This window comes from Manis javanica, chromosome 2 (assembly GCF_040802235.1).
Source record: "Manis javanica isolate MJ-LG chromosome 2, MJ_LKY, whole genome shotgun sequence".
NCBI lineage: Eukaryota > Metazoa > Chordata > Mammalia > Pholidota > Manidae > Manis > Manis javanica.
The window spans coordinates 32621013-32648924 of record NC_133157.1 but is presented as its reverse complement, the minus strand read 5'-3'; the positions used below and the strand labels follow the sequence as shown (position 1 = coordinate 32648924).

The following is a 27912-nucleotide window of genomic DNA, read 5'->3' as shown; positions in this document are numbered from 1 at the left end:
TGTTTGGTCTACCCACATGCCACTGAGCAACTGCTGCTGCCTCCATAGCTGGATGCAGGAATCCTAAGGAGGCTGCTCTGAGTCCTGCACCCTCACGCTCAGGCAGCCGTGTTCCTCCAGGGACCCAGGTCTTGCAGCTGCTCCCACAGCCAACAGGGAGTAGGACCCAGGCTGCCACTGCCAGGCACCTGCCATCCTGCTCTGTCTGCACCTCTCCTCAGGGTGAGGAGAGAGCCATGGTCCCCAGCATCTCCTTCCCAAGGGTTCTCAGCTGACTCCCACAAATGTCTTCTCACCGATGTTCTAGGTTTAGCCATTTAAAGAACTCAGACTTTTGAAAACAAAATCTAGAAAGATTTCTAGGCTTCTGTCTTTTCTGCCCTGCCATATCCCTCAACAGGCTGTGAACATGGATTTGACTGACTACCTGCCTGAGTGGAAGGGAGAGACAGGGCCAAAGACATGGAGAAAAATGCAATCATCAGCCCTTCTGGCCATGGCTGATAGACAGTGTAATGGCCACTATGTAACAGCAGTGTCTACAGGTGGACCATGGAGCTTGGTGGGTGATTTGACCTGGCCTGGAGGAAGGTGGAGTGACTCTATGAAATCAGAGGCAAGCATGCACGTTGACAAGGGTGTACAGGGCCCAGTAGCTCCTTCACAGTGGGATTTTATAATGAGGTGAAGTCAGGACACCATCCCTGGGGAATGTGTACCGTGAACATAGGCTTGAACACACAACTTAAAAGTAAAGTCATAAAGCCTTGATCCTAGGAGCCTAGTGAGCATCAAGAGAAAAGAGTTGGGTTTGTTGTGCAAGGGTCTTGACAGCACCTGCAAAGCACATGGTATAAACACCCACCTGTTTTTTCTTGACCTGTCAGGCAGCTAGGGAGCCTTCTAAGCACACCCGAGGAGCTGTCCCAGGGCAGGGAACTGCCTCCTTTGGGATCACAGGGAGTTCCCTACCCAGTCCAGACTGCTCCAGGCCTTCCTGCAGAAACTCCAGAGTTTCAGCCCCCGTGGGGACCCTCGCTCTGCTCATGCACAGGTCCTCTGTAGTTTTGTGGGCAGTGATGGCAGAGGGGTGGGGAGTGTTGGTAAGATTCCCAGGGCCCCAAGAGGGGGTTATCCAAAGTCCCAGGAGAATCCCCATGGATTTGGATTTTCTTAAACAAACTATATGTGCATATAATTTTTTAATAGCTTTAAAAATTAAATGTATATTTTGGAGTAATGTTAGATTCATAGAAAATGTACAAATATAGCACATAGGATTCCTATATACACCTCACTCAGTTTCCCCTAATGTTATCTTACATTACTATTGGATATTTGTCAAAACTAAGAAGTTAACTTGGATATATTCCCATTAATTAAACACCAGACTTTTTCAGTTTCACCAGTTTTCCACTAATGTCCTTTTTCTATTCCAGGACCCAGCCCACATTGCATTAGTGTAATGTTTAGACTTAGAATTATGCTATGCACACTCTTGTATCTACCTTTTGCTCCTTACTGTCCCGCCGTAAGTGGAGTGCCCAACCACCCGGGGTGATAGGTCTTCTCCTAGTGTAATCATTAATAGCATCCTTACTTTCACTGTCAAATATGTCCTGGCTTGGACAATAATGATATGCTTCCCCTAGTTATATGCATCTTTCCACACCATTAAACACCACCCAAAATCTAGTGGCTTAAACCAACAATTATTTCTTGTTTCTCATGATTCTGTGTGTTCGCCAGGTGGTTTCCTTGGTCTGGGCTGGCTTGGCTGTAGCTGGATGGTCTAGTACGGCCTCACTTCCATGTCTGGAGCCTGGTCTGGGACAGCCAGGGTCTCTCCCCACTTGCTCTCTCAGCCTCCAGGAGGCTAACCCAGGCACACAGGCATAATGAGGGTGGCAGAAGAGCAGCCTGCCACAAGAGAGGAAGAAGGCAGAATGCACAAGCTCTTTCCACGCCTCTGCTGTGTTTGCTAATGTCCTGGCCAAAGCCAGGATCCAGGGATGGAGAAAGAGACTCCAGCTCCTGATAGGAAGAGCTAGTGATATTGACCATTTTTCAACCTGCCACACTATATTTAATGACTTCAGAAGAGAATTCACTGTACTTTATTTAGACAGCTCCCTATCATTGAATATGGAGGTTATTTATGATTTTTTGAGTGTTTATAAATAGTACTGTTAAGTGACTATCTTAATACTTAAACTCTGTATGCATTTTATATTGTCATCTCAGATTAGGTTCCTAGAAGTAGGCTTCCTTGATCAGTGATGTGAACTGTTTGTTTTTTTTCCCATTAGGAAAATTTGATTTGATTTTCTAAGTAACAGACTTGTTAATATTAATAAATTTTTCTTGCATTATGTTTTGGCACCAGGAAATCCCCAACAATTCACTTGTTTCATCAGTATTCATACAGCTACTCCTCTGGAGCTATGTTCCTTGAAGATGCTACCAATTTTGGCAAGTGAATGTTTTATCAAGCATGGCTTACTTTTCATGTCTTGCCTTCCCAGTGACCTTCTGCCCCCCAGTTACAGCAAGACTCAGCTGACTGAATGGCAGTCTTCTCTCAACTCCATGAATAAGCACCTTGGTGAGTGAGGCTTACAGGATTCCACTCAGGTCTCTCCAGAACTCTGCTTAAGTAGTAGCTATGTAGTACTTCAGCCAGTACTCTGTGAGTGTGATGTGAGAGTCACTGATGTGAGAGTCCGTTATAAAGTCAGGAGTAGGTGGCAAGGCCCAACTGGGAAAGGAGGGAGGGGATGTAGATGGAAGAGTATTCTCTGATGGTTCATGTCAGACCTCCAAGACCTTGCCTGGCAGAGCCCCCTCTTCCCTCCGTCAGCCTCCCAGTCACTGCCTGGCTGGCAGGAATGCCAGCTGCACACTCTGACCCCTGAACCTTGACTCTAGTGTGGAGCCACAGGGATGGCCCTGATGACCCACTGAGAGGATAGCTTCAGGGCCAGGTCCAAGCACATGATTTGGCAATCAGACATAGGTCTGACACCCAGCTCTGTGACCTTGGGGAAGTCATGGCTTGTCTTGGCCTCAACTTTCTGCCCCATACAATAGCAATCTCAAGAGGAATAATGAAAGTACCTCCATGGTGGGGCTGGCATGAGAACTGCATGCAATCCTGCAGTCCAGTTGTCATTCAGCTCCTGGCTTACATGGAGAGTGCCCAATAATAAATAGGAATGTTTAAAAATGCTCTATTTCAAGGGTCCTCAAGCTCCCACCCATGGGCCACTGCCTGTTTGCAAATAAATTTCATTGGAGCACAGCCATGCTCATTTGTTTAGGTATTGTCTCTGGCTTCTTCTGCTCTACAACAGCAGAAAAGAGTAGTTGCAACAGAGACCTTACAGCACAGAGAGGTGAAGTATCCCACACAACATCACACAGCTATTGAAATGTTACAGCTGGACTTGACCTGGGTACTTTGGTTTGTAGCACCCACCATGGCTGCCAGGGCTCTCAGGTTTACAGTTGCAAAGATAGTATAATTATATTATAATGCCAAAGGTAAGAGCCCCAAGACCTTAAATAGTAGCCATGGTTGCCATTTGCCAGGTGCCTTCTAGGGACAGGTGTGGTACTGGGCCCTGGTACCCAGCAGAGAGGATCATCCCTTGGCTGTTACCAGTCCAGAGAAGTTAGACCATGCAGAATGTTACAGCAGGGAGTGGACAGGTGACCAGCATGTTTTTTGGGGATACAGCCTGGTTAAAGGTCTTGTAAGGTCTCACCAAGCAAGTGACCATCCACTTGAGACCTGCAAGGCAAGTAAGAGTTAGCCAAGTGCAGGGATCAGGGGAGCTTTTCAGGCAGGAAGTAGAGCATGTGAGGAAGCTCAGAAGCAGGATAGGGCTGGTCTTTTAGGGAAAGGAAAAGATGGCAGGGAGGCTCAGAGATGCCAATGGGTCAGACTGTGCTGGCCATGTGGCTATGTAGGGGAGGCTGGACTTCATCCTGAGGGCAGTGGGAACTCAGTGGAAGATTTTGAGCTAGGAGTGATGAGGCTAGAGAGAGGAACAGGAGTAGAAACACAGACCCCGGGAGTGCGGTGACTTCATGGGAAGGGTAGGGATGTGGTGGTCTAGGAAATGCCCTGGGAGAAACCAGCTTTAGAGCTTGTCCTTGCTAGTTCCCCTGCTTATCTACCCTCCTAGAGTCCTAAATCTATACCCAACTGCCATCCATGCTGCCCTCCTCCCCAGCACTTATCAAAGAACCACCATCACAAAATCTTTGTGTTGTCTTTCAGCTTCTAGAATTGCCAGGAACTTCAGTTGCTTATCTTAGACACCAGGAATCACACTGAGTTGATTATAAACTGGGAAACAGTAGCAAGAGGGAAGAGGAGAAAATGAGTCAGCTTCTGAGTATTCTTCTAATCCATTCACTTTCTAAGGAATTAACTACAGTTACCATATGTAAACTCTCATTAATTTACACCCTTTTTACTGATCTATGACTTGATACAACTCTCCAAAAAGAATTTCACCAGTCTTGAAGCTGAGTCAAGAATCAAGGTCAGAATGGATTCAGAACAGATAAAGAAGACTCCTCATTTGAGGTCCTTATCTTGGGGTGTCAGGAACTTTGTAAGGAGGGAGAGTCCAGCCCCTGATCAGAATTGGGACCACTTATCTCACCTAAATTATCCTTGTTATCCAGGTACTTTGCTGGGGAGAAGTTGCCCCCCTTTGCAAAGGGGAAACTCCTCTTTCTAATCTCCCCTCTTCCTTCTGGAAAAGCAGCTGACATGTTTTGTTTCTGCCCATGGAGATGCGTACCATGTGGAATGCATGCTGCGGATCCGCTTGCAGTATGAGAAGACCTGGCAGGAGTGCCTGGCCCAGGTGCAGAAGTACAAGGTAGGTGCTCCTCATGGCAGGCTGGGGTTGATGAACAAAGGGTAAGGGACCCCATGTTCCCTCCTTGGCCCACCACTACCCCTCTGCAGCCCAGATCCCCTGCTTTACTTCCTCACATGCCCCAGGCTCTCACTAGTCTCTGGGCATTCTAAAGCTGTTCCCTCTGCCTGGACCTTCCTCCCCAGCTATTCCCACCCATCCCTCAAATTGCAGCCCAACATTTGAGGGCTCCTCCAGGAAGCCTTCCCTGATCCCACAGATGAAATTACACATTTTCTGATTTGGCTCAAACTTCACCCTTGACCCTTGGTATCATTTATGGCACTTGACATTATTTATTTAGTGAAAATCCTATCACTGGGGATTGTTTCCAGCGCTTCACTTTATAAATAGTGTTGCCACTACTGTCATGCCCACCTTATCTCCCCACTCTGCCCCACCTGTTAGAGGTGAGACAGTGAGTTCACTCACAAACTCCTTCAATTACAATGCCCGGTATTCTGGGGTACAAGGAAATATTTTGTCAAAATGCCCCCTCCTTTCCTCCTTGGTAAAACTGATTAGATAAAAAAAAAACTCTAATCATTTTGGAGATGGTCTAACCTACTGGTGGTAACAGGGGTCCCCAAGCTCCTTGGGGACCCCTGCCTGTTGGTCTTAAGAAGCTCCTGCTACTTCACCCCTCAAATTCCTGTCAGGCTTTTAGTCTGCCACCCAGACTCCGAGGTGAGCAGAACTCCCGGAGAGTAGAGTGCCCCAGTGTGATGCATGGGCTGGGCGCTGCTGCCCCTGCGGGCTGTGACACCCACTTGCACACGTCTCTGCCGGCTGTACGTCACCAGGCCCATCTGGAGACGAGAGGACCGAGTTCACAAAAGGCCCAGACGCTGCCCATTGTTCTGTGGCCTTCAGGGCAGCCATGTGCTTCTCATCAGCTCTTTAGGGGTGTGAAATCTTAGAAATAAAGACTGGAGGGAAAGAGGGGAGGGAGACCTTTGCCCTAGGAGAGCCTCCCCAGTACCTGGCCCCCAGTACTCCCCTTCCGCTGCCTGTTGCCGCCTGGACCTCCCAGAGCCTGATGGCCATTTGGCCCTGAATGCTGACATCCTGTGCTCTTCCTTCCTCCCCTTGTGCTGAAGTCATCACACACCCCAGGCGCACATTACACCTGATGGAGGACAGGCACCTGGCTTTCTGTTCAGCAGCATTGGCGCTTTGCCACTGTAGACAAGTTTTGGCTCAGGGGAGGTTGGTTTATGTTAGATTTGTTCATCAATGAAGGCTTTATTAACAGAACGCTCACTTTCCAGTTAGCATAATTCAGTTCCAGGAAGTGCGAGCCCTGACTGACTTTCAGACTATGTAGGATGATGGTTGATTCCTGTAGGGTCTGCAGTAGGATAGTGCTGAGTTCAGATCCTGACCCCACTACTCGCTAAAAGTGTGTTCCTTCACTTCTTTGAGCCTTAGTTTCTTTGTCTATCAAATGGGGCTAATGAGAACACCTTCAGGGAATTCAGTGAGGTAACAGGTAGAACACAGCACCTGGACAGAATGAAAAGACTATAAAGATGGACCAGCTTTGCCACCGAGAGGGTTTCCCTGAGGTTCCCGGGGGCAGGTGATAGGCGGATCTCAGAGGGCAGGACTGGCCCCGAGGTGAAGCCCCTGCCAGTCCCAAGCCAGGCTGTGCTGTGTCCCACTCCAGAAGCAGCTGCTGGACTGGAAAGTCTTCACCAAGGAGGAGGCAGAGAGCCTGGTAAACCCGTCGTTCCTCCAGATGGTGGAAGTGCTCCAGCGCAACGCAGAGGAGGAGCTGGAGTTACTGGACGTGAGTAGCCGGGGACCTGTGCAACTGGGGAGCAGGGAGGGCATCACTGGGGTGCTGGGCTGTGAGGAAAACAGGAGGCAGGGGGCCTCCCAACTTTCCTGTCACTAGCAAGTCCATCTCCCACGTCATGGCCTGCCCCTCCAAAACAGTCCCTCTGTGCTGGGCACTCCGGCTCACCCCTGACTCCCCAGCTGCCCTCTGACTCCTGTGCTGTGCAGGGCTCAGTCAGGGAATGCTTCCTAGAGCCCTTGCTGAATCTGGGCGCTGAAGGGCCACAAGGAACAATAGGCCCCCACCTCAAGACGCTAGAATATGGAGCAAGGGTCAGCAAGTGTTTTCTGTAAAGGGCCAGATGGTGAATGTTTTAGGCTCTGTGGGCCATCAGGTCTCTGTGACAAATTCTTTCTCTACTGTAGTCACACAAAAACAGCCTTAGGCGATGCAGAAACAAACGGATTTGGCTGTTTCAGTACCACATTGTTTGTGGGCACTAAAATTTGAATTTCACATAATTTTCACATCATTAAATGTCTTCTTTTGATTTTTTTCTCAGCTGCCTAAAAATGTGAAATCTGTGCTTACCTCCCAGGGCCAAACAAAAAAAGGCAGAGTGCCAAATTTAGTCCACAAGCCAAGTTTGCCAACTCCTGACCCTGACGAAAGCATAAAAAACACCCATATAAAAGGGGGAGAGGTGAGGATTTGACATCAAGTGTGTTTGGCTCAGATGCAGAGAGTGAGGGAAGTCAGATCCCAGGCTGAGCAGGGTGTGGCCTACTGTGGGCCCAAGCTCGTGCTGGGTTGCTCCTTTCTTCCAGGCCCCAAACTGCATGTTCCTCCTGTAAGTGACTTCAGGGGACATGGGACAGGTCTAGAGATGAGAGTTCAGGGGTAACCAGACTGAGGGCATAGCCTTGGGCAGACAAAAACACTGCCCCAGAGGAAGGAGGGCCATGAGCCCAAGTGTGGCCCTGAAGATGACATTGATGGTTGGTGACCAGGCAGTGAGACACACGTGACACGTCCATGGAGACACTGAGGGAGCCCTGGCAAGGGGGGCCCTCCTCCTCACCCTGGGCCAGTCAGCACTCAAGGCCCTTTCTCTGGGTTCTGCCACCGCAGAAATCCTTTGAGGCCCTGGCAAAGCAGACAGAATGGCAGTGTACAGACCTTTTCAGCTACTTCCAGGAGGCCTTGCAGCTGTGGGAGACACATCAGAACATGCTGTCGGTACAGGACCTAGAACTCGAGAAGAGGATGGAGCAGCAGTGGCAGATGCACAGCCTGGAGGCCCAGGTGAGGCCCCAGCATCCAGGGTAGCCCCAGCAGGGGATGAGGAAAAGGCCACACCCAGATTGTCAGCTGTCCAGTAGCTCTGCTTGGTGGCCTAGGAACTCAGCCAGTATTCAGATCTTAAACAACAAAAAACACAACTTTGATCCATATGTCACACCATAAATAACATAACCCTAACTGTTTTCTAGACTCAAATGTAAAACCTTAAGCTATGAAATTTGAACAGTTGGGGAAATTGAGGCTCACCTTGGCCATGGGACTGGATCTGGGTAGAAGAAATCTTCCCGAGTCAGGTCCGGGCTGTGTGATGGCTCCCTGGATGCAAATGTGTCTGTAAGAGTGTGCATGAAAGCCAGACAGACGGATGTGGGGCACTCTCTCTGGCAGCCACCCCGCCCCCACCTGCCCTCACCCAGTCCAGGGAGCAGAGAGGCACACTCAGTAGCTGACTCTAAGTATGACTGGTGAGGGGTAGAGCCAGGAGCAAGGGCCACAGGGAAGTGTACCGGGGAACTGCCCAGGTGGGGTGGGTGTGAGGGCCATGCCCCTGAGGAGTCCCGTCTGAGCTGGGTCTCCAGGAATGTGAACTAGACAGAGAAGAACATTCCAAGCAGAGAGAAGGCCTGGAGGCCCAGAGCAGTGAGAGTAAGAGTGGTGGACCTTTGGTGCCCCTTTTCGTTAGGGCCTGCCCCAGGCTATCTGCACCTCATTTCCAGCAGCAGGGGCTCTGCATGTGCCCGACATTCTGCAAGCTCTGGTGTCTCACATCTGCTTCCTCCTGTTTTGGGGGTGGCTGCCAGGCCCAGGAAGCCCACCTTGATAAGCTCTTGGACCAACTGAGGCAGCAAAACAATGAGGAAACACTGAAGTTTCACCTGGAAAAGGCCAAAGACTTGCTGAAGAATATGAAATGCAGGTAGGCAGACTAGAGCCCCAGAGGCATAAGGAGATGGCCTGGAATTCATATTCAAGGTCAGCGGCTGCCTGCTTAGGAGGTCAAGGGTGTGGGGTGTCCAACAGGCTAAAGATTAAAATGTTGCCTCTGAGTTTGGAGAGTGTTGTCGTCCTTTGCAGCTCTGCTCTCAGCCAGCATAGAGGCTCACAGGGAGAACTGTGATCTGAAAGATTTTTGCAGGGAGGTTGCAAGGTTACAAGCCAAGAGCATGGGACCTCCCCTACCTTTCTAAATGTTAAAACATACATGCTCTTTGCTAAAGAAAAAAATGTTGGCTAATACAAACATGTAGAAATTTCCCCCTAATTCCTGCCCAACTCTTCCTCTTTATGGACATACACACCTATATATGGATATATGCACATATATAGTGCTTTTCACATAAAGGATCCTGCTATGCAAATTATTCTGTTACTACAGATGTATGTCGATATATGTCCATTTTTAAATGACCAGGTAGAATTCATTCATATGGGTGCTTCATAATGATTTAACCATACCTCAGATGATTATCTTTTTAAGACTGGTTCCAGTCTCTCAATATTAAAAACAGTTCTCACTGAACTATCTTGTATCTTTGTGCCTTTTTACAACTAATTCTGCAAGGACCATTAACAGAAATGGAGTTGTACTGCCAGTTGACAGCAGTACTTAGATTCAGAAGTATTCTTTGAGGTAAATAAGTAACCCCTGGAACCTTGATCTCCTTACCTGGGAAACAGATAATGTCTAGACCTTGGAGGGTTCGATGGGATAATGTAGGTAAAGTTCAAAGACAGGGTTAGGATAGTGGACGTGAAATGGGAGCCCACGTTACAACAGGCAAAGAATTTTCTTGTGTGTGTTTTCCAAATGTTCTACCGAGTATATATCCCTTATATGATCAGAAAAATAGCAAAACAAACCAAAGATTGTTGTAAAAAGAAACCTCCCCAGCAGCTCTGTATGGAGTTAAATGCTGAATTTCAGTCCACCTCCACAGGGCCCAGGGTGTGGCTCTTGGCTGCAGTTTCCTGCCCTCAGGCCAGCTCCCCTTAGACTATGGTCTCACCTACTTACCCCTCAGGTATGAGTGTTTTCACAATCTCCTGATGAAGGAAGTGATGGAGTACCCAGTGATCATACTGAAGGAACTCAACTCCTACAGTTCCACCCTCAGCCAACACTTCTTTGTTCGTGAAATCTTTGAACAGGTATGGACCATGACAGCAAAAGAAAGCCACTCTCTAGGAAGCAAAGGAGAGATCATTGTCTAATTCTGCTCTGCCTTGACTTTGAGTACCTCCCAAACTCTTGCAGAGTTAGAATCTATGTCAGGACATCAAGGGGTAAGGAGCTGAAAGCATTTCTAAAAGAGATCATTTCTTTTTCATATTAAGAGATTGATGGACTCAGAATTCAGGCCTCAAGGCTTGCATAGAATTATAATAAAAAGGTTAATTTATGTGATACTTTGAGTTCCATTCATCATACCCACCACTGCCACATAACCCTCCTAAAATATAACTCAGACCCACCCACTCCCTTACTCAGAAGTCCCTCCCCAGTGCTGTAGCCCCTACCAAATTAACCCATGATGGTCCCTGGATGACCTCAGAGGTCCCCACATATGGTCCCCACCTTGACTGTCCCTGCTTCAGCAAACTTCCTGTGTATGCCCCCAGCCCCCAACCCTTCCTCATCCTGCTTCTCTGCTGGGATTGATCCTTCCATCTGCACACATCCCCAAACCACCCACACTTCCAATCCACTATCAGTGACAAGGATCCCACGCACTCAGCCTGACCCCTCACCTCACCTTCCACTCTCTCGCCTCTCTGAATGTGCCTGTACATTGGCTACTGTCAAATTCCGTAACTCAGAGCACGCATAGAAGGTGTTTCCTGAAGGGCAGGGATGCTTTACCAATTTTCATCCACCTTTGGTTGCCCTTAGCACAGTGTCTTGTACATAGAACAGATGCAATGAATGCTCCCTGGGTAAATGCATGACTTCCTGGAATGTTCTGGTCTCACTCCCAGAGTTTGGGTCTTTTCCCACACACCCAGCCAGAGTCCTGCATGGTCAGAAATGAAAATACTTGTGGTTGACTCTGAAACTTGCCAGGGCTTTCTCATGTATGTGGGGTCCCTGGCCCCTCAAGAATCCGCCCCCACCCTTGGCAGGGATCCCTATTCCAATTGCTAGTAAATGCTCCTTGAGGCTCCTGGGTTGAGGTAGAGCTGAAACTGTAGGAGACTGAGCTCACTGTCTGCCCTATGAGACCAATCTGCTTGCCTGGGTTAAAGCAGAGACACTGATATGATCTCCATGTCACAAGAGAGGACACTCAGATCTGTAGGGTTTACGGGGCTTGCCCAAGGTCACTTGGCCTGTAAGGAGCTGGGATTCAAGTCCAGACCTGCAAATCCACGCCCACACTGTTATACATGACACAGCATATCCAGAACTGTATCCAGAGTCTGAGACGGGGAATTTGTAGGGGTAAGGAGAGGCTTCCCAGATCATGTAAATCATGTTTATTCTGTATGTTCACATCCAGTACTGGATGCAGCAGATTCCTGACCGTTTGTTTCAATCTCTCAATTTATATTTTCTTGCTCTTTGCCCCAGACTGCTACCAAAAATGTATCAAGAATGATGAAAGGTTTTGCTAGCCTGTTTGGGATTAAGAAAAACTAATTCCCCTGAATTGGGAAGGCCCTCTTTACCCCAGAGAAACAAGTCATCAAGGCCTGCATCAGATGTTGAAGGGGAGGGATGCTTCCTTTTATTTAAAGAGATACCCTCAGAAGTAGCATTCTGGAAGAAGGCAGCATCGCTCACTCAGTGTCCTGTGTTTTTTCCTTGTAGAGCTTGGATGGAGAAGTCATTTTCAATTGCAGGGATCCAGGTAACACTTGTACAATTCAAGTGTGATTCTCTCTTGACTCCACTCCTGTATGTTGGTGGGTCTGGAGGCCCAATCTCAGCTACATTGCTAACCAGATTTTCCTTGTGCTTTGGGGTTGGTCATCAACAGAGCCACATGAAAAGCACTTCCAGGAGACAGTAAGAAAACTGAGCAGAAAACAAGAGGCTAAAGCGGAAGTGAGCAACAGTGAGGAAAGCATAAGTACAGGAACAAGTTCCCCCAGGGCAGCAGGGGAGACCAAAGAAGAAAAAAGCCAAGATATCGAGTCCTCCACACCTGAAGACGTGGTAGTAAGCCAGCGGGAACCAGTTGTATTGAGTGATGAGATAGACGAGTCCAGAGAGGGCTCCATTCAGAGACTAGAAGAAACGCAGTTTGAAGGAGACAGCTCTTTAAAACCACCCCTGAACCAGGAAAATGTGATGGTTCAAGAAGAGGAGGAGGAGAAAGAGGAGATGGAGAAGGAAGAGGTGAAGGGGGAAAAGGAGGAGGAGGAGGAAGAAGAGAATGAAGAGGAAGAGGTGGAGGAAAAAGAAGAACACGAGAGTTTATCTATGGATGAGGTAGGCCAGCAATGGATTCATTCTTGGGTTTGGGGGAAGTGTGCTATGTTCAGTCTGTGTATCCATAATATAAGTTGGGGTCCCCAGGGGTGCAGTCTCCATTGGAGTGCATATGAAGCATTACAAATGTATTTACACCTTTTATTTCTGTCAACAAGAATCCAGTTCTTATCTCATAGAAATGCTTTTTAAAATTCACTTTCATCTCCTAACATCTTGCGTCCTACTCTGAAGTCACCCCTAAACTACATGGCTTTCCTCGTCCTTCTCTGGTCCTTTCTGTTTCCCAGAAACTCTTTATTGTGTAGATGGACTTGGCCTCTCCATTATTTCTCTTCTTCCATTCTCTGGTTGTGTAACACAAAAGACCTGTATCCAAGTTGGCAGGCAGCTCTCCTTAGATGCAGAAGTGACTCTCATATTAATAAATTTTGTCCTCAAAACACATTCAACCTCACAGATAAGTAACCTGAATTCCATAATCATGAAATTGCAGAAGACTCTTTTCCTGTGTTGCTGTAGAAGAATTGACATATGAGGCTTCTTTTTGATCAGGGATCCCAAATTCAAATGCCCACAGGCATGTAATAGAAAAGTCTAAAATATTGACAAATGGTGAAGACTATTGTTTTAGTGCATGTTAGGCTGCTATATCAGAATAGCATAGACTGAACAGCTTATAAACAACAGAAATTTGTTTCTCACAGTTCTTGAGGCTGGGAAGTCCAAAATCAAGCCACTGTCAGATTCAGTGTCTGGTGAGGGTCCCCTTCCTGGGTTGCAGAAGGCTGTCTTCTCACTGTGTCCTTATGTTGTAGAAGGGGTAAGGATGCTCTCTGTGGACTCTTTTATAAGGGCACTTATCCCATTATGAGTGGTCTTTCTTCATGACCTAATCACCTCCTAATGGCCCACCTCCAAATACCAACACATTAGGGATACGAATTTTGGAGGAATGGCCAACGGCATTCACTCCATTAATCATTACTATTACTCTTTACATCCAGTTACTGTGCAATCACTACTCAGCTCCGGTCAACAATTCCATCTAGGAATGTAGACTCAAAATTGCCACATTTTCTGGTTTTTTAAAATAAATCAGAAATCCAGATTATATATGGAATTTCCTGATTTTAAAAGCACTATATGGACAAAAGCAATTACAGGTAAGATATGGCCCACAGGTTTAAAACCTCTGACATCAAGAAATCTGTGGTTGGGATCCCCAGTTCTGTTTGATGATGTCAAGTCTAAAGTCTTGTTTCTCACTTAGGTCAAAGTCCAGAAAGAGAGTATGAAGGAGGCCTCCCCTGAGGACTTGGAATCATTCACAACCTCCAGTGGGAACACTTATTCTGTCTTCCTACCCTTGGAACAAGAAGAGATTTGCAAGAGACTGCATTCCAGACTTTCTGCCATTCTCATCAATGACACTACCAGTGCCAAGTTCATACAACAAGTGATTATTCCATCCAAATTAGTTGTAGAAATTAAGAAACAGTGAGTAGAAAACTCTTTTATCCTCATTCTCTTGTCCTCAGTTTTATTAGCAAGGTGAAATAATATAACAAAAGATTGGACTCATTTCAGCTGGAGGAAAGAGCAGGTAAATAAGAGTAGAGATGAGAAACACAATAAAAAATAGCAAATGTCTGGGAATTATTAGCTGTCACAGAAATGCTCTGTGAGAGTGACACCCTCTGTCTGCTCCAGAATGCCTTGCGGGCTTGGGCCTCATGCATAATAAATAGTATTTTCTCTGCAAGATGTTTCTGGGTTCTAGATCTTGGCATACCTGTAATCTTAGGATTTCTTTTTGTCTTTTTTTGTAATTATATAGATAGAGACCATACATGTATCAGTATGGTATTTAGCTCTGATTATGTGACACATTTATTGCAGAAAATTAGAAAATTGAAAAAAATGTAACAAAGAATATAGAAATGGCCCATAAATCTACCCCTGAGAATTTGTATCTCCTAACTCCTAAGTTCCTGGGCCTTCATGTTTGCATTTTGGAATGTGAAAATTTGCATTCAGTTTTAGGATAGCATTTCCATTGCCCTCCCAGCTCCATAATATCATAGTTAGGGCTAAAATGACTAGAGATCACCTGGTTAGTCTACCTCCCATGCTTACACATAAGTAGGGTGTAGAAGAAGATTCAAGCCTCCAGACTCTTCTTCTCCTCAGCCTCATCTCACCTTGAAAATGTCTCAATGCAAACCTCGTTCTTTTCCGTCCTCTTCCAAAGGCCATTGTCTGTCCTCTCCATAGCCCATAGAATGAAGGAAAACAAGGACCCCACTACAGCTAATACTTATTGAGAGGATTTAATGCTTCTCAGTAACCATGAGAGGGCTACCATAATTATCCCATTTTCCAGGTGAAGAAACTGAAACTCAGAGAGTTAGTAACTTGGACAAGATCTCTGAGACAGGAAGTAGTTAGATGCAGGGTATGGATTTAGACCCTGCAATTCCCAGAGTCTTGAACCAAACACTATACCATCTGGCCTTGGGACTAACCATAAAAATAGTTCTGTGTTCAACTGATTAGACTTGGCATGATAACCATAAATACTGAAAAGTATGGAAATCATGAGTGTGTAGCTCAATGAAATATCCAAAGGGAGCTCACCTGGTAACCAGTACCCACAAGAAACAAAACTTGACCACCTATTCAGGAGCCCCCCTCATGTACCCATTCCAAGTTGCCGCCTCTCTTCTCCAAGGATAGCACACATTCTAACTTCTGAATTAGGTCTACTTGTTTTTGAACTTTATTTAAATAGAAGCATACAGAACACACTCTTTTATGTGAGACTTCTTTCATTATGTAAGTTTCATTTAGATAGATAGATAGATAGATAGATAGATAGATAGATAGATAGATGATAGATTTTTTTTTGGTATTATTAATCTACAATTACATGAGCAACATTATGGTTACTAGACTACCCCCATCATCAAGTCCCCCCCCACAAACCCCATTACAGTCACTGTCCATCAGTGTAGTAAGATGCTATGGAATCACTACTTGTCTTCTCTGTGCTGTAAAGCCCTCCCCATGTCCCCCCCACTACATTATGTCTGCTAATCGTAATGCCCCTTTTTCTTCCTTCTCCCTCCCTTCCCACCCATCCTCCCCGGTCCCTCTCCCTTTGGTAACTGTTATTTGGTAACTGTTAGTCCATTCTTGGGTTCTGTGAGTCTGCTGCTGTTTTGTTCCTTCAGTTTTTTTCTTTGTACTTATACTCCACATGAGTGAAATCATTTGATACTTGTCTTTCTCCACCTGGCTTACTTCACTGAGCATAATACCCTCCAGCTCCATCCATGTTGTTGCAAATGGTAGGATTTGTTTTCTTCTTATGGCTGAATAATATTCCATTGTGTATATGTACCACATCTTCTTTATCCATTCATCTACTGATGGACACTTAGATTGCTACCAATTCTTGGCTATTGTAAATAGTGCTGCGATAAACATAGGAGTGTATATGTCTTTTTCAAACTGGGCTCCTGCATTCTTAGGGTAAATTCCTAGAAGTGGAATTCCTGGCTCAAATGGTATTTCTATTTTGAGTTTTTTGAGGAACCTCCATACTGCTTTCCACAATGGTTGAACTAGTTTACATTCCCACCAACAGTGTAGGAGGGTTCCCCTTTCTCCACATCCTTATCAACATTTGTTGTTGTTTGTCTTTTGGATGGTGGCCATCCTAACTTGTGTGAGGTGATATCTTATTGTGGTTTTAATTTTCATTTCTCTGATGATTAGGGATGTGGAGCATCTTTTCACGTGCCTGTTGGCCATCTGAATTTCTTCTTTGGAGAAGTGTCTGTTCAGATCCTCTGCCCATTTTTTAATTAGATTATTTGCTTTTTGTTTGTTGAGGCGCATGAGCTCTTTATATATTTTGAATGTCAACCCTTTATCGGATATGTCATTTTTGAATATGTTCTCCCATACTGTAGGATGTCTTTTCATTCTATTGATGGTGTCCTTTGCTGTATGGAAGCTTTACAGCTTGATATAGACCCACTTGTTTATTTTTGCTTTTGTTTCCATTGCCCGGGAGATATGTTCATGAAGAAGTTGCTCATGTTTATGTCCAAGAGATTTTTGCCTATGTTTTTTTCTGAGAGTTTTATGGTTTCATGACTTACATTCAGGTCTTTGATCCATTTCTAATTTACTTTTGTGTATAGGGTTACATAATGATCCAGTTTCATTCTCTTACATGTAGCTGTCCAGTTTTGCCAACACCAGATGTTGAAGAGGAGTTATTACCCTATTGTATGTTCATGGCTCCTTTATCATATATTAATTGACCATATATGTTTGGGTTAATATCTGGACTCTCTATTCTGTTACACTGGTCTGTGGCTCTGTTCTTGTGCCAGTACGAAATTGTCTTGATTACTGTGGCTTTGTAGTAGTGCTTGAAATTGGGAAGCGAGATCCCCCCTGCTTTATTCTTCCTTTTCAGGATTGCTTTGGCTATTTGGGGTCTTTTGTGATTCCATATGAATTTTAGAATTATTTATTCCAGTTCATTGAAGAATGCTGTTGGTATTTTGATGGGCATTGCATTGAATCTGTAGATTGCTTTAGGCAGGATGGCCGTTTTGACAATATTAATTCTTCTTAGCCAAGAGCATGGGATGAGTTTCCATTTGTTAGTGTCCTCTTTAATTTCTCTTAAGAGTGTCTTGTAGTTTTCAGCGTATAGAGTCTTTGACTTCCCTGTTCAGGTTTATTCCTAGGTATTTTATTATTTTTGATGTAATTGTGAATGGAATTGTTATCCTGATTTCTCTTTCTGCTAATTCATTGTTAGCGTATAGGAATGCAACAGATTTCTGTGCATAAACTTTGTATCCTGCAACTTTGCTGAACTTAGATATTAGTTCTAGTAGTTTTGGAGTAGAGTCCTTTGGGTTTTTTATGTATAATATCATGTCATTTGCAAATAGTGACAGTTTGACTTCTTTACCAGTCTGGATGCCTTGTATTTTTTTGTTTTGTCTGATTGCTGTGACTAGGACCTCCAGTACTATGTTGAATAACAGTGGGGAGAGTGGGCATCCCTGTCTTGTTCCTGATCTTAGAGGAAAAGCTTTCATCTTCTCAGTGTTAAGTATGATGTTGGCTGTGGGTTTGTCATATATGACCTTTATTATGTTGAGGTACTTGCCCCCTGTACCCATTTTGTTGAGAGTTTTTATCAAGAATGGATGTTGAATTTTGTCAAATGCTTTTTCAGGATCTGTGGAGATGATCATGTGATTTTTGTCCATTTTTTTTTGTCAATGTGGTGGATGATGTTGATGGATTTTCAAATGTGTACCATTCTTGTATCCTTGTGATGAATCCCACTTGATCATGGTGTATGATCCTCTCGATGTATTTTTGAATTCGGTTTGCTAATATTTTGTTGAGTATTTGTGCATCTATATTCATCAGGGATATTGGCCTGTAATTTTCTTTTTGGTGGGGTCTTTGCCTAGTTTTGGTATTAGGGTGATGCTGGCTTCATAGTATTGTCTATAATTCTTTGTATTTCTGTTGTGTCTGACATGATTTTTCCTTTCTCATTTCTGATTCTGTTTATGTGTGTAGATTCTCTTTTAATAAGTCTGGCTACGGGTTTATCTATTTTGTTTATTTTCTCAAAAAACTAGCTCTTGGTTTTGTAGATTTTTTCTATTGTTTTATTCTTCTCAATTTTATTTATTTCTTCTCTGATCTTTATTATGTCCCTCCTTCTGCTGACTTTGCACCTTATTTGTTCTTCTTTTTACAATTTCAATAATTGTGACTTTAGACTGTTCATTTGGGATTGTTCTTCCTTCTTTAAATATGCCTGGATTGCTATATACTTTCCTCTTAGAACTGCCTTCACTGCGTCCCACAGAAGTTGGGGCTTTGTTCTGTTGTTGTCATTTGTCTCCATATATTGCTTGATCTCTGTTTTAATTTCATCATTGATCCATTGATTATTTAGGAGCATGTTGTTAAGCCTCCATGGGTTTGTGAGCCTTTTTGTTTTCTCTGTACAATTTATTTCTAGTTTTATAGCTTTGTGATCTGAGAAGTTGGTTGGTAGAATTTCAATCTTTTTAAATTTACTGAGGCTCTTTTTGTGGCCTAGTATGTGGTCTATTCTTGAAAATGTTCCATGTGCACTTGAGAAGAATGTGTAACCTGCTGCTTTTTGGGTATGGAGTTCTGTAGATGTCTGTTAGGTCCATCTGTTCTAGTGTGTTGTTCAGTGCCTCTGTGTCTTTAGTTATTTCCTGTCAGGTTGATCTGCCCTTTGGAGTGAGTGGTATGTTGAAGTCTCTTAAAATGAATGCATTGCATTCTATTTCCTCCTTTAATTCTGTTGGTATTTGTTTCACATATGTCAGTGCTCCTGTGTTGGGTGCATATATATTTATAATGGTTATATCATCTTGTACTGCCCTCTTTATCATTATGTAATGCCCTTCTTTGTCTCTTGTTATTTTCTTTGTTTTGAAGTCTATTTTGTCTGATACAAGTACTGCAACACCTATTTTTTTCTCTGTATTGTTTGCATGAAATATCTTTTTCCATCCCTTCACTTTTAGTCTGTGTATGTCTTTGGGTTTGAGGTGAGTCTCTTGTAAGCAGGATATAGATGGGTCTTGGTTTTTTATCCATTCTATTACACTGTGTCTTTTGATTTGTGCATTCAGTCCATTTACATTTAGGGTAATTATCAACAGATATGTACTTATTGCCTTTGCAGGCTTTGGATTCGTGGTTACCAAGGTTCAAGGGTAGTTTCTTTACTATCTAACTGTCTAACTTAACTCTCTTATTAAGCTATTATAAACACAGTCTGATGATTCTTTATTTCTCTCCATTCTTATTCTTCCTTCTCCATTGTTTATATGTTAGGTGTTTTATTCTGTACTCTTTTGTGTTTCCTTTGACTGCTTTTGTAGATAGTTGATTTAATTTTTGCCTTTAGTTAGTATTTGGTTAGTCTACTTTCTTTCCTGTGATTTTATTTTCTCTGTTGACATCTGTTTAGCCTTAGGAGTGCTTCCCTCTAGAGCAGGCCCTTTAAAATATCCTGTAGAGGTGGTCTGTGGGAGCAAATACCCTCAACTTTTCCTTATCTGGGAATTGTTTAATCTCTCCTTCAAATAATTGTGCTAGATACAGTATTCTTGGTTCAAGGCCCTTCTGTTTCATTGCATTAAACATGTCATGCCATTCTCTTCTGACTGTAAGGTTTCTGTTGAGAAGTCTGATGATAGCCTGATGGGTTTTCCTTTGTGGGTGATCTATTTTCTCTCTCTGGCTGCCTTTAATACTCTGTCCTTGTCTTTGATCTTTGCCATTTTAATTATTATATGCCTTGTTGTTGTCCTGCTTGGATCCCTTGTGTTGGGAGAACTGTGGACTTACATGGTCTGAGAGACTGTTTCCTTCCCCAGCTTGGGGAAGTTTTCAGCAATTATTTATTCAAAGACACTTTCTATCCCCTTTCCTCTCTCTTCTTCTTGTGGTACCCCTATAATGCGAATATTTTTTTCATTTGGATTGGTCATGCAGTTCTCTTAATATTCTTTCATTCCTAGAGATCCTTTGCTCTCTTTCTGCCTCAGCTTCTCTGTATTCTTGTTACCTGATTTCTGATCCATTAACAGTCTCTTGTACCTCGTCCAGTCTGCTCTTAAGACCTTCTGTTGATTGTTTCATTTCTGTTAAATCCCTCCAGACTTCATCCCTTAGTTCTTGCATATTTCTCTGCAGGTCCATCAGCATGGTTATGACTTTTATTTTGAATTCTTTTTCAGGAAGACTGGTTATATCTATCTCACCAGGCCCTCTCTGTGGGGTTGTGTGAGTGATTTTTGACTGGACCAGATTCTTCTGCCTTTTCATGGTGATAGGAGTGGTCGCAGGCAGGTGGTGCATGTGTTAGCTGGGAGAACAAAGTCCCTTCCTGCTTGGTGGTTGCCTTGCCTTTCTCCACTGCCTGTGTCGATTACCCACACACAGGGAGCAGTCTATGGGATAATATCCTGAGCTGCCATGGGCGGGGTGGCCCTCGGGATAGCCTATGGCCCTGTGGGTGGTTGCGCCCACACCAGATGTGTTCTCCTGCGAGAATGGCACCCCCACTTTGTGCCCTCCGGACCTTGCTCCGGCTTCCTCTGTCTGTGCCAGGCAACTACCTGCCAGCAGCAGCCTCTGGGTCTGTCCCAGTTAGCTGCATGCTGGGAGAAGACTCTGTGTGATTGCTCTGGGTGGGGCTGTTCTCCGGCTGCTCTGCAGCTGTGGTGGGTCAGTCGGTTTGCTTGCAGTGCTGGCCAGGGGGAATGAATGGTAGGCTGCTTATTGCCATGGGGGCTTTGTGGCTGTATTACCCCTTAGGGAGTTAGGGTACCTGAAGTTCCTCAAGATTCCCAGCATACTGGGCTGAGTGTGCTAGGATCATTTTGTCCAGCTGTTAAGCCCTTGTCCCTTTAAGACTTTTAAAAAGTACCCACTTTTCTTTTGTCCCAGGGGAGCAGGCTGTGGGGACCCGCTTGTAGTCTCTGTCTCGGATTTTACTTTTCCATTTCTCTAATATCCAGTAAACCATGCAATGTGTGTCCGTGCTCCCTGTGCAGATTACTAGGGCTGGTTATTTGGCAGTCCTGTGCTTCCACCCCCTCCCCACTCTGATTCTTTTCCTCCCACTGGTGAGCTGGGGTGGGGGGAGTGCTCAGGTCCTGCTGGGTCACGGCTTTGTATCTTGCCCTTTTCATGAAATGCTGCGTTCTTGCAGATGTAGATGTAGCCTGGCTGTTGTCCTGTATCTTCTGGTCTCTCTTTTAGGAATAGTTGTATATGTTGTATTTTCAAAAGTATATATGGTTTCGGGAGGAGATTTCCATCACCCTACTCATGCCACCATCTTGAGCCTCTCTCCCATATATATTTCTGATTGTGGCTTAGTTCATTTTTATTTCTGCATAGTGTTACATTATAAGACATGGAACCCTTTTTACTTATCCATTTTCCTATTGATGCACATTTGGATTGTTTCCCATTTGGAGATATACCAACAATGTTGCTCTGAACATTTTGTATAAGGCTTTTGGTGAACATATGTATACATCTTTGTTAGATATATAACTACCAATGGAATGTTAGGATGTAGAGTTTTTATATGTGTCCATCTTGAGGAGATACTACCAAAGAGTTTTCATAAGAGATTTTGTTTTAATAGCTTACAACAGTGTGGGAGAGTTCCAGTTGCTCCACATCCTCACCAACTTTGGTATTGTCAGTGGTTTTTATTTTAGCCATTCTGGTGTATCTGTAGTGGTATTTCATTGTGGTTTTAATTTTCCTGCTGTGTAATGATGTTGTACATCTTTACATATAATTATTGGCATTTGGCTTTCTTTTTGTGAAATGGCTAGTCAAATCTTTTGCCTGCTTCTTTCTTGTGGGGTTTTTAAATCTTTTTAATTTATGCAAGTTAGTTTCCTATGCTCGATATGAGGTTTTTGTCAGGTACATACCTAGCAAATATTCATCCCTTCTCTGTGCTTGCCTTTTTAACTCTTAAAGGTACCTTTTGACGAACAGAAATTCTTATTTGATAAGGTCCTACTTATGATTTTTTTCATTAGGATTAGTATACTTTGTCTTACCTAAGAAATCTTTGCTTATTCCAAGGTTATGAAAATATCCTCCTATGTCATTAATATAAATATTATTGCTCTAAATTTCCCCATTTAGGTGTAAAATCCACCTGGAATTGATTTTTATTTATGAGTAAGATAGGATTCAGATTCTTTTATTTCCCATGTGGATAACCAGCTGGCCCAAGCCATTTGAGAAGACTCCTCTCTTCCCACTGCTCCGTGTGCCTCTTATTTCTCTATGTGTCTGTCCTCGCATCACCACCTCACCCTGCTTGATTACTGTTGCTTTATACCAAGTCTTCATATCTGGTAGTGTAAGTCCTCCAATCTTGGACTTCTTCAAGATTATCTTGACCAACCATACTTGACCATTTGTATTTCTATATAAACTTGAAATCAGTTTATCTGTCCCCGTAAGAAGACATTTGCTGAGCTTTTAAAATTTTTATTGCTTTGAATCTATAGATAAATTTGGGGACAACCAACATCTTAACACAACAAATTTTAAAAAGGAAGAAGTGGTAAAGTGGGAAAAATATTTGCAACACACATTACAGTCAAAGGAGCTCATGCTGTAAAAGGAGCTCCTATATAGATTGATAAGAAAAAAAGCAGCTATGCAATAGAGAAATGGGTTATAGATATTAATGGATAGTAGGCAGAAAAATTAATTAAGTACTATTGAACACATGAAAATATGCTCAGTCTTAGTCATAACATGACAAAATTGTCAAATTCAGAAGTTTGACAATGCAGTCTGAAACTATGGAGAAATAGAAACCATTATTCATTGCTGATGGGAGTTCAAGTTGCCTTGTGATAGAAGCAATTTGGCCATACTTCAATAACCACACATATATTTTAGACTTTGGTTTAACAATTCCAGTTCAGGGAATTTATCCTGTAAAATGCTTCTATACTTGACATATGTACAGGGTTATTCATTGCAGCCTTCTTTTTAAGAAGAAACAGTTGGAAATCACCCAAGTCCTTCAATAGGGGTCTGGCTAAATGAATGATGGTTCACCCAGACAAGTAAGTACAATATAGTTGTTAAATAAAATAAGGAAGAAAGAATGAAAGAGGGAAACACTTTATGTATCGATATGGAAAGATCTCTCCCTGGTCATGATTGCTGGCAGGGCTGACTCACTGGTTTATCCCTCAGAGTTCGAGCTGGCTTTTTTGAGCATCTAGAGAAGTGGTTTGACCAGTGTGCTCTCAATGCCCGGGTCATCTTGGCCACCAAGATTGATGAGCTGGATTCAGAACTGGAGCTGCGTCTGCACCTGCACCACCTGAGAGCTGAGCACATTGAAAAGGACATCCATAATGTCAGAGCAGGTACAGACCTTGTCTGGGAAGGCTGCCTTGCCCCAGACCCATGGTGTCTGTGCCACCGGAGCTCCACATTCACTAGCTGCCCTAGTTTGCACTCTGAATCCTCATTTGAGATTTTTTTAAATTATTTTTTAAAAAGAGGGCATTAGATACCGAAATAAAGAATATTGCCCTTTTTAGCTGTATGGAACCCAGATCTTCTCACACACCTGTCAAATACACACCTGCACAGTAGATGCTCTAGAGACAAGTCTGTAGCTCAAGAATCAGAGTTATCAGACTCAGCCTCTCTAGCTGTGTGACTCTTGGTGAATTACCAAACTTCTGATCCTTCCCTCATCTGCAGAACGGGATATTGGCGATGGTAATTAACTCCTTGAAATACTACAGTGAGAAGTCGTGAGCACCTGATACAAGCCACAGACTCCAAAGTTGGCAGTCATTAATTTCAGGTTATAAAAGAGATGCCATTTCTCTCTTTGGCAGAGGGCTCCATTAAAGGGGGCACACTTTTAGTTGGATCCTTCAATGACATCTCTGGGTTTTCAATCATGTCATACCTCAAGCTCCATCAAAGACTTTAGAGCTCGTAGAGAAGCCCCAAAGGATTTCACCCAACCTCCTATTGCCTGGAGCAGTGAGAGTTGTGGAATCAGACAACCTAGCCTGGAGGTCCAGTGCTTGTGGCCTTGGGAAACCTGTGTGGCGTTGGAGCCTCATTATCTTCATTTGGAAAATGTATGTATTAGATACAAATATGAATAAAGATGCTCCCTGAAAGCTGGTTTCCTTCCCCTTCCCTGGCTTCTTGGCCCCAATGAACAATGTGGAAATCAAGGGTGGAGTCATCCCATTCATTTCTGGCAGAGCAGGAATGACAGCAGTTTTCACCATTCCAGGCAGTAGGGAGGCCAATGGGGTAATCTGTGCCTATCTGCTAGCTCTAAAAGACTATGATGGAGCTCTTGAAGCCAAATCCTGGTTCTTTTTACTCCCCTGTAGAATTCATTGTCCACCTTCAGAATTCCAGCTCACTGGAAATGAGGAGCCACTGATAATAAAGGCGCAAAGCCTTACTGCCTGGCTTTGTGCTGGTTGTTTCTCCTATACCCTCTCACCTAGATCTCCACCCTCCCCAATACCCTCCCAGATTCCACTTGCGCTCGGATTGCTCCCCTAGGCTGCTCCATCTCCCAGGCATTGTTCCCTTCTGCTGCATTCCCCACCAGCAAGGACCTCCCTGCTCACAGCCCAGAGCCTCCTCTCTGGCTGGAGACCATAGGGTAGTCTGAGATTGGCCCCTCTGAGGTCTGTGCCATTCCTAGGCCAAGGCCTGGCAGGGGAAGCAGGGACAGGACGAAGGACCTTGCCCTGCATGGTCACTGCTCTGCAGCCATCACTCTCCAGGAAAGGAATGGCCTGAGGTAACTTGGGATCCCGGGAGTGCCTCAGCTCACCTCATCCTTTTTCAGCTGAGCTTCTGTTTCATCAAAAGCGGCTGGATAGCCACTGTGCTGGGGTTTCTGAGGCATTGAGGAAGGAGAAGCTGATGTTCTGCCAGTTCCAAGAGGAGCAAAACACAAGGAGCAAAAACTTCCACCAAAAGATTCATGACATGGAGCACATGTTGTTGAACGCCACCAGGAGCCAAAAGTAAGAGCCCTGATAGTCACTGTCCTGCCCTCATTAAAATCCCGGCCAGGCGGCTGTTCTCAAAGGAGGGCCCCTCCCTGGTGGATAAAAGAGTTGGGCTTTCCAGGCCCCTCAGCAAGCTTGTCTTTTCAGTTCACCTCTTCACACAAGTAGGAGTCCAACTGTGTGAACTCTCTTGGTGGGGACTTGGGGCTAGAGATGGGTGAGCAGCCAGAGAGAGAAAAGGGTGCACATGGTCAGAGTGTGGGGATGCAAACAACCTGCCCCAAAATGTGTACAGTGAGGAAGACCACTTCTGTCAGGGGGAGACAGGAAGAGCTTCCGAGAGGAGGTTCCCTTGCTTGGGATGGAGGAAGGTGGGGAAGGAGCAGAATTCTCCCATCAGGAAGGCACACTGGCCCAGCTGGAGGTGGGGGTGTGCTCAGGGTAGAGAAAGGGGTTCCACGGAGGCCATTCAGGAATTTGAGATGGAGGCTCTTGCATGCTCAGGGAGGCCTCAGTCAGGTAACGGGTAAGAAGCCCTCACAGATGTCTGTGCAGTGGTCAGGTACCTAAAAGGAAGCTGATTAGGGTGGGTTTGAGGGTAAAGTGGAAAGAGCAGGGTGCTCTTTTGGGAGAGCACTGGGGCTCAGGAGCCACACTGCTGGGAGCTAAAAGGAGAGCATGCTGGAGGGAAGGTGAAGGTCACTAGCACGTAAGGATTCTTTTACCAATTTGGTGGCAGGGGCCAGAGAGGAGTACACTGAGAGTCCCACACTATGTCCTGCACACACTGGTGTTCCGAACTTTCTTCTAATACCTCCTCTCCTTCCCAGAGAAGATGGGCTCTGGTTCTGGTGGCCTCACAGCTGAGCACAGTGGTGGAGCTCAGGAAGCCTCCCTGGCTGCCTTTCCAGTCCCAGGTCACCTCTCTGCCCTCCCATGTCCCCAGGTTGGTCACTCTCAGCAGCACACTGCACCAGGAGCTGCTTAGCTACATCGATGTCACCCAGGTTTCCCTGCGCAGTTTTCGCCAATATTTGGAGGAGAGCCTGGGCAAGCTTCGCTACACCAATATTGAATTTGTCAAGCACTGCAGGTGGGAGCCAGTATCCAGAGCTTCTGCAGGCTCTTTCTCTATTGAGAGGTGGTCTTGTGTCCCTCTTCATATTTTTATTGTGATAAAATATATACAACATGAAATTGTCCACTTTAAACATTTTTAAGTGCACAGTTCAGTGGCATTAATTACTTTCACATTGTTGTGCTACCATTACCACCATCCATCTACAAAACTTTTTCATCTTCACAAACTGAAACTCTGAACCCATCAAACACTATCTTCCATTCTCCTCTCCCCTGGGGAGTTCCTGGCAACCACCATTCTATTTCTCAAATCTCTATAAATTTGACTGCTCTAGGTACCCGCTATAAGTGAAATCATACAATATTTGTCCTTTTGTGTATCTAGCTTATTTCACTTAGTATATCTTCAATTCTATATGAGAATTCATTCCTTCTTAAGGCTCAATACTATTCCACTGTATGTGTATACGATATTTTGTTTCGCCATTCATGCCTTTGTGGAGATTTGGGTTGTTTCCCTGCTTCTAGTCTTAAACTATCTGCATTCATTTTTCTGTGATCTTGTACTTTTAATCTAAAGTCTTATCAACCACAGTATTTGGAATGGGTGGAAAGCTTCATGTCTCATCAGTGGCTTTTTTTTCTCCCAAATCATTTTCAGATTGTTTTCAGAGGGAGGCAACTTTTCTCCTGAAGAAATTGACTCACTGTGTCACCAACTGAAGAAGGAAGCTGCCCGGATAGAGTCTGTTGAGAGTTTAACAATGATTAACATGGAGAAGATGGAGCGTGAGTACCTGGACCAGGTAGGTGGCCAGGCTCCCAGGACACCAATTACAAAGTGTTCACCTTAAAAATTGCCTGATGGGCTGGTCAAGGCCCCTTTCCAAGCATTAATCAAGCCTGCCCCTCTCTGCTTTCAAAGTTCCAAATCAAGGCCCCCTCCTTTACTTTATATATTTCTTTACAGGCCAATGACATTATCAACAAATTTGAAAGTAAATTCCATAACCTGTCTGTGGACCTTATTTTCATAGAGAAAATCCAGCGGTTGCTGACACATCTGCAAGTGAAAATAAAGTCTGAGGTAGGACAGATGCATTCTTTATCTGTGGATGTTTATCACACCTGCATGCCAGGCACTGTCCAGGGCTGGGAATACTCCTGTGCTCTCTGCCTCGTGGGACTTGCACTCCAGACAGAGCCTCTAAAATTCACTGAGGTATTATGTACCATGTATCCTACTAACTAGTTTATTTTGATTAACTATATTAGTCCTCAGAAAAACTGTATGAGGCAAGTACTGTTTTAACACCCATTTTAGAGATACAGAAACTGAGGTAGAGAATAATTACACGACTTAGGCAAGAACATAGAGCTCTTCTGGTGGAGCCAAAATGTGAACACAATTCAAAAATCTCAAAGTAACAACCTCACTGTACACCTCAAGGAACTAGAAAAAGAACAAACTAAACCCAAGGCTAGCAGAATGAGGAAATAATGAAGATCAGATAAGAAATGAATGAAAGGGAAACCAGAGAAACTATAGAAAAGATCAACAAAGCTAAGAGGTGGTTTTTTGAAGACACACAAAATTGACAAACCTTTAGCTAGACTAAGAAAAAAAGACAAGACTCAAATAAAATCAGAAATGAAAGGGAAGACATTGCAACTAATACCACAGAAATGCAAGGGTCATAAGAGACCAGT

At 44.3% G+C, this 27912-nt stretch overlaps 1 protein-coding gene across 4 annotated transcripts in view; it reads left to right on the top strand.

The window, feature by feature from the left end:
- CCDC180 (coiled-coil domain containing 180) overlaps positions 1-27912 on the top strand; it is a 67583-nt gene that overhangs the window by 12346 nt on the left and 27325 nt on the right. For all 4 annotated transcript variants that reach the window (XR_012127242.1, XM_073227301.1, XM_073227299.1 and 1 more), the window contains 14 exons: positions 2526-2605; positions 4810-4898; positions 6607-6729; positions 7852-8025; positions 8826-8941; positions 10047-10173; positions 11834-11873; positions 12003-12457; positions 13731-13957; positions 23312-23487; positions 24957-25137; positions 26069-26215; positions 26864-27008; positions 27173-27289. Coding sequence is in view for 3 of the 4 variants with exons in the window: in XM_073227301.1 (XP_073083402.1) it covers positions 2526-2605; positions 4810-4898; positions 6607-6729; positions 7852-8025; positions 8826-8941; positions 10047-10173; positions 11834-11873; positions 12003-12457; positions 13731-13957; positions 23312-23487; positions 24957-25137; positions 26069-26215; positions 26864-27008; positions 27173-27289 (2197 nt within the window). In the remaining variant the exon portion in view is untranslated. The remainder of the gene's footprint in view (positions 1-2525; positions 2606-4809; positions 4899-6606; positions 6730-7851; positions 8026-8825; positions 8942-10046; positions 10174-11833; positions 11874-12002; positions 12458-13730; positions 13958-23311; positions 23488-24956; positions 25138-26068; positions 26216-26863; positions 27009-27172; positions 27290-27912) is intronic.